At 46.2% G+C, this 6995-nt stretch overlaps 1 protein-coding gene across 1 annotated transcript; it reads right to left on the minus strand.

Annotated features, from left to right (window-relative positions):
• Positions 1–42: 42 nt before the first annotated feature.
• Positions 43–6882, minus strand: POFUT4 (protein O-fucosyltransferase 4). The gene is made up of 3 exons (XM_060643130.2): positions 6175–6882; positions 5430–6055; positions 43–3820 (listed from the first exon to the last, which is right to left on the minus strand). Exons 1-3 carry the CDS (start codon positions 6880–6882, stop codon positions 3673–3675), a joined length of 1482 nt encoding a protein of 493 aa, XP_060499113.1. The 3' UTR covers positions 43–3672.
• Positions 6883–6995: the final 113 nt, after the last annotated feature.

The raw sequence follows: 6995 nt of genomic DNA on the forward strand, positions 1-6995 counted from the left end.
AAGTGTATCATACTCAGCCCAGAAATATAATCAAGCAGCAGACACTGTTTAAAAAGAAGCCATTTATTATACAAAATGAAACCTGAGATTATAGGATATTGCAACACATGGAGTAATAAAGGCATCAGCCCCATGCTCCACCCCCAGTCCAATAAAACAGATTCCTAATCAAGCACTTCTACCACCAATAACCCCAAGCCTGCTGCGGTTGACAGAGCAAACTGAGCCCCAAACCAGAGAAAATTCACATTGTTTGCTTTCTCTTCATATTGGTTCTGCTTGCTCTTGTGGAAATGTAGCACCTGGCTTATCTTGCTCTTTTACGAATACTTTTATGGTAATAGGATTAAAGGAGAACGTCTAAAAAGCCCTGTCCACAAAGCAGGCCTGAGTCTCCAGCCACAACCATTCACAAACAATTGGCCCATTTTGTACATAAAAGTGCTAAAGGAATGCCAACCTGAACTGGTGTAATTAGGAGAAGTAAGGATGATTCTACATTTTGCATAACCATCACTTACCCTTTTTATTGCACATAAACTTGAGTCCTAACCTTAGTTTGCATTTGAGTAATGTGTATTTTGCACTATAAATCAGCACCTGCATTTAAGTAGATTGGAAGTTTAGGGGCACCTGGGTGGCTCAGTCGGTTGAGTGCCCGACTTCAGTGCAGGTCATGATCTCACGACTCATTGGTTTGAGCCCCACATCAGACTCTGTGCTGATACCTCAGAGCCTGGAGCCTGCTTCATAGACTGTCTTCCTCTCTCTCTCTGCCCTTCCCCAACTCACACTCTGTCTGTCTCTTAAAAATGAATAAACGTTAAAAACAAAAACAAAAACTACTCCAAAAAAAAATAGATTTCAAGTTTAGAAATCAGAGTCCTGAATTTGACTTCTTTTTGTGGGTCTACATTATACCCAATTTTAATAGTATATTTGAAGGTCTATCTTCCCCTCTTGTGCTTTTCTGCAAAAGCCCAAACACGTTAAGCAAACTTTCCATGCTGTTGTGAGGGTATTTTTTACTAAAAAATAAAATGAAAATAGAACCATTATGACCGTGAAATCCAGTCTAAATTAGAGCTCTCCTTGGCCACATCCTTAGATGTCACAATATTAAGTGTGGGACCCTAGTTGTTGAAGCACCTTACATACATAAACACACACACACACATCTGGTTGTAAATTAGTGTATGTATGTGTATATATATAAGTACATATACATATTAATTTATAGATACACTGATAAGCTATAGAACTTCTTTAGTGATAATTCATTAATACTACACATTACAACCAGAGTAGCTCTAAGGTCCAAGGTATTTCTTGTTCCACTGGCCCTGAAAAACCTAATGGTCTCCCTGCCCTTTAAGCTTTATTTTCAAGCCACAGCAATATAAAGGTTTGGCTATATCCCCAAATCTGCCTAACAGCTTTTTACTGAACCAGCCACTTGTGGTGGCTAACTCTTGCCTCACCTCTCAGCCCCTTGACATCAAGGGCAAGTAAATGTTATAAAAAATACAATTCCAAAGAACCATAATACAACCCACCAGGAGTTTTGCTTCACCACCAACATAAGTCTTGCCTCACCTCTCAGCCCCTTGAGTTTAGGTATGTTCCATCAAAATGTAGTCTCACTAAGTACTATAAAGTTGAACAGAAGGATATCAGTAATAGAATGAGTCAAGTTGGAATATTCATCCCACAGGAACTGAAAAGTGTTCCACAGTATGAAGTAATTATTACAACTATTGCTGGGCTGTTTTTTCCAACGTAATTTTCATGACTCTATGGAGGAAATAGGACTTTTGTAGCATTTAAAAATAATAAAATATAGGGGCACCTGGGTGGCTCAGTCGGTTAAGCAGCCGACTCCAGCTCAGGTCATGATCTCTTGGTCTGTGGGTTCAAGCCCCATATCGGGCTCTGTGCTGACAGCTCAGATCCTGGAGCCCGCTTCGGATTCTGTGTCTCCCTCTCTCTGCCCCTCCCCCACTTGCACTCTGTCTCTGTCTCTCAAAAATGAATAAACGTTAAAAAAAAATTTTTTTAAATAATAAAATATAGAGAAGAGTTCATTAGGCAGACAGAAAAGACCAAAGACCTATTAAAACCTGCAGTTTGATTCACCCTGGTCTATTTTAACATTTAAAAATCATTTAGGGGCGCCTGGGTGGCTCAGTCGGTTAAGCGACGGACTTCAGCTCAGGTCACGATCTCACAGTTGATGAGTTCAAGCCCTACATCAGGCTCTGTGCTGACAGCTCAGAGCCTAGAGCCCGGTTCAGATTCTGTGTCTCCCTCTCTCTCTCTGCCCCTCCCCTGCTCATGCTCTGTCTCAAAAATAAATAAAAACATTTAAAAAATCATTTAAATATTAAATTTGTTTTTCTGCCATCATTTCCAGCCATAGTCTCTATCTCTAACCTAAAATAGAGCAGGACAATTCATTAAATTGACATGGTATATATTAACCATCGGATCTTTCTGTTCATGAGATGAGAAAGAATTACAGTTATTCCCTAAAAAAGAAGCAAACCAGCAGTAAGCAAAGCTGTCAAAAATCTACAGCCAGTTTAATGTAGAGGAGAATGAATGTGGGGATGGTGGCATCTTCGTCAGATTACGGAAAACCAGGAAAGAAAAAACCATTAAAACAATTTTTTTTAATGTTTACTTTTGAGAAAGAGAGAGACAGAGCGTTAGCAGGGAGGGGCAGAGAGAAAGGAAGACACAGAAACGGATACAGGCTTCAGGCTCCAAGCTGTCAGCACAAAGCCTGACATGGGGCTCAAACTCATGAACTACAAGATCATGACCTGAACCAAAAAAAGTTAAAAAGTTTGACATCAAGAGCAAGTAAATGATATAAAAAATGCAATTCCAAAGAACCATAACACAACCCACCAGGAGTTTTGCTTCACCACCAATGTAACCATTTATAAAGCAGGAGATGAAAAGAGATTAGGAAAGGTATTGAATAGGTGCGCCTGGGTGGCTCAGTCAGTTGAGTGTCTGACTTCGGCTCTGGTGGTGATCTTGCAGTTCATGGCTTTGAGCTCTACTTTGGGCTCTGCACTGACGATGCAGAGCCTGCTTAGGATTCTCTCTCTCTCTCTCTCTCTCTCTCTCTCCTCTCTCTCTGCCCCTCCCTGACTTGTGCTTTCTCTCTCAAAGTAAATTTTTTTTTAATGTAAAAAAAATAAATAAAGGAAAGGTACTGAATAATAAAGAGTTTAAAGAAGAGCACGGAAATTTTAAGACCCTACTAAACGTGGTCCATTTTACCTCATTCTTAAGCCAAGTACCAAGGTGTTGTTCCAATCACAGTTAAGAGGATGAAATGGCTAGAGAAAGATGCAATTCTTTAAAGATTCTGTTGGATCAGCACTTTAAAACAAGTGGGTGTTTCAGGCTTCTGTTTTCCATTAATCCAAGAACTAGAGGCCTCCATCTCTCATTGAGGAGAGGCCCTAATACCACAAACTGAGACACTGGATACACATCATTAGGGTAAAATATCAGTGGATATAACTGGAATTCCTTGAACTCATAATAAGACAGTGTTCGTTAAGGGATATGCAGTAGATGCCCCTCATGTCCCATGGTAGAATAAGGACTTCCATCTCCTTAACTCTACCAATTTAAAGGCTCTTGCAAGGATAATTAGAGATTTTGGTTCCTTTTCATGAAGATCTCATGTAGGTAGTCCCAAAATTTCCTCTGCTTTGTCTCATTGTTGTGGATCATGGCAGTGAGAGCTTCCCCCTGGTCCAGACCTTGCCAATAATCTTGCAGCCACATCTCCTTCCAGCTGAAACATCAAAATGGGAGTTGGATTATGGAACCTCTGCACAGCTACAAGTCCTGCCTTCTGAAATTTTAAGCAGATATAGCAGTCTCTGGCTAAGACAGGGCTCTGCTTTGAAGGAAAGGGAATGTGAAGTAAATCTAGTAGTCTAGTAATAGTACAGGTGACAGCTGCAAACACAAATCTATCACACATCCCACCCCCAATGAGTTAAACTTCCTGACTTGCCCGCTCCTGGTTCCCAAATGTGGTGGGAGTTTAGAAGAAGGCAGGGCAGTGGGGCAGACTATGGAACCAAGTAGTCTAATATTTAGATGGTTACCTTATAAGCTGCAATTTCAATAATCAAAATGAAGGTGCAGTGCTATCCAAAGTCTAGATAAAACACATTTTCTTTTTTTTAACGTTTTACACTTTTTTTCCTAGTAAATCATAATATGTTCAGCATAAACTAGAAACAAATTATTTGATGGAAGACTCCATTCCCAGAATCAAACTGTGCCAGCAGTATATATAAACAGCCCTCTGCTGCCATCCACTGTGCAAGTTAGTCTCTGCAGGCCATTCTAGCAGTCTTGCTTTATGAAGCTTAATAATCTTTTATCACCTCTCCCCAAACAGGTGTGGTTTGCTGCAAGTGGCTTCAGCATTTTCCCACCCCACCTCCCGTGCTGACCTTGTTTCCCAATGCACCACTTTCTGCCACCTACTGCAGTAGCTTCCTCACTTCTCTTCCAATCCACACTGCCCAGCAGTGTTTATTCTATCTATTGAAAACATTCCTTCCATTCTGTTTGGGGTGAACATATAATTTATCACCCAAATCAGGGTACTTCTAGGAGTGAAAGGAGGTACTATATGGGGCGCCTGGATGACTCAGTCAGTTAAGTGTCTGACTTCAGCTCAGGTCATGATCTCACGGCTCATGGCTCATGAGTTCAAGCCCTGCGTCGGACTCTTGTGCTGACAGCTCAGAGCCTGGAGCCTGCTTTGGATCCTTTCTCTGGACCTCCCTCACTCACACTCTGTGTCTCTCTCCCTCAAGAATAAATAAACATTAAAAAAAAATTAAAGAGTGAAAGGAGGTACTATTAATAATTGTGCCAGGTTAATAGATACAAACCCTACTGCAGACAAACCTCTCTCAAAATACCCATCCATGTATTGCTCATCCCCAACCCCAACATTTCAAAGGTGCTAAATAAACAGCTGAGTTGGTTTTCGAGACAGTCCAACTCCTAAGCCTGGTATTCAGGCTATGTATAGCCTGGCCCGAGTTTATCTGCCCAACTTTGTCTCTCCCTCATCACTTCCCTAAACAGGCCCCCTCTGCTCTGGTTGAAGCCTTTTTTGAATCACTATTGCAAACATTGCTCACATAAGCTGATTTTCATAGGTTGTTGCCCTGAATTCCACTTTGCATCTTTTCCTGAGCTTTTTCAGGAATTAGACTCTCCCAATTAGACTCTTGACACTTTAAAGGCAGAGTAAGCCCATGTCATAATTTCCCTATACAACAATCCCCTCAGCACCTACTGCTACTTCACTGCCCACAGTGAGCAAGTAAGTAAATCGCTTGATTTGATGGCCACAGGGACCCAGCTATCCTTACCTGTCATTCTCAGGAATCTCTTCCACACTGCCAAATCCAGGTGTGGGCACTGGGCAGTCCATGTGTGAGGGCTGGGCAATGTGAGGCTCAGGGACAGGGATGTCCCCAGGAGAGGCTGCGTGTGCTTTCTCGGCCTCCAGCCGAGCCAGTTCATGGTCACAGACAAAACACTCAAAGCCATTGAGGTAGTTAGGCAGCAAAGGATCATTCACTCCCCACTCCCGATACTTCAGACTATCCAGAAGGAACTGGTTGGTGATGCCCCCAGGTTGTTTGTACGCCAGATATTTCATATATTCCTCATCGTTCCTGTCCAGAAAATCAATAAATTCTGCCAGCTTTTGAGGTGACTCAAAGTCATCAATGAGGATGATGGAGTGATTGTTGGGCATCCAGTCCCTCACAGAGGGAGAGCCGCGATACACAGGCACAGCACCAAGATGCATGGGGCGCCACAGCTTCTCTGTCATGTAGTCGTCACAGATGGCATTTTCAAGGGCCAAGTGGAACTTATAGCGAGACAAGAAGGCCAAGAGCTCTGGATCCTCGGTGGTGGCTGTGGCTGTGTCCTGTAACCGCGGAGTGGGCAGCTCCCGATTTTGTAGGCATTTCCCGTAGGAGTCCACCTGTTCGGGGTAGAATACCGCCGTGAAGTGGGTGCGGCGAGCCGACCTGGACACCCGGGGTCCTGGCCTCCGCCCCGCGCGCCCCCCTCAACCCCCAGGCCCGCCCCGGCCCCACCCACCGGGATGTAACGCATCAGCTCGCGCACGTAGCGGTCCCGGTCCGCAGGCACGTCGCAGTGGGACTGCAGATAGAGCAGCGGCGCGTAGCCGCGTCGGCGCCACTCAGCGCGCTCCTGTAGCGGAGGCGCCGCGCGGCGCAGATAAGCGGTCCCGGGCAGCCACTGAAGCGGCAACGGGTAGTCGGAATGGCGGCTGAACGTGGCAGTAAGATTGAAGAGGCGGATGCCCGGCCCGTGGCTCAGCAGGAAGTTGTTGAGGGGCGACTCCTCGTGCAGGAGCGCCCAATTCTGATGCGCCAGGCGCGGCAGCGGCGCCTCGGAGGCTCGAAAGTCAGTGCCGTAGAAGAGCAGCGCGCGCGTCCGCGAGTGCCCTCGCACCCGTCGGTCCCGGGACGCCACGCACGCGCCGCGCGCGCACTCGATGCGCTCTGAGTCGCCCGGGAAGTGGGGAAATAGCCCTGGGCTCCACCACAGCAGCACCGGCAAGTCCACGGCCTCCTCCCTCCCTGGCTGCGAGGGCCCGGGACTGCGCGCCACCCCCACCGCGCCCAGCGCCGAGGGCGGCCGGAAAACTGCACCATCCCACGGCTCTGCCCAGCCCGCCTCTCCGCCGGTCTCCCCCTCAGCCATGGGCCCAGAGCCGCTGACCGCACAAATGCTAAGCACTCCCAGGGCAGCGAGCACAGCCCCGCTGCTGCACGCCGCCATGTCCACTGGCAGTTGCCCCGCTCCCCTCCCGGCAGCATCAGGCCTCCGCCCCGCAGGGAGTAGCGACCTGACGAAGTCCTACGCCCATGGTGCGTGTGGCGCATGCGTAGTTC

Source organism: Panthera onca, chromosome D2 (assembly GCF_046562875.1).
Source record: "Panthera onca isolate mPanOnc1 chromosome D2, mPanOnc1 haplotype 2, whole genome shotgun sequence".
In the NCBI taxonomy this organism is placed as follows: domain Eukaryota; kingdom Metazoa; phylum Chordata; class Mammalia; order Carnivora; family Felidae; genus Panthera; species Panthera onca.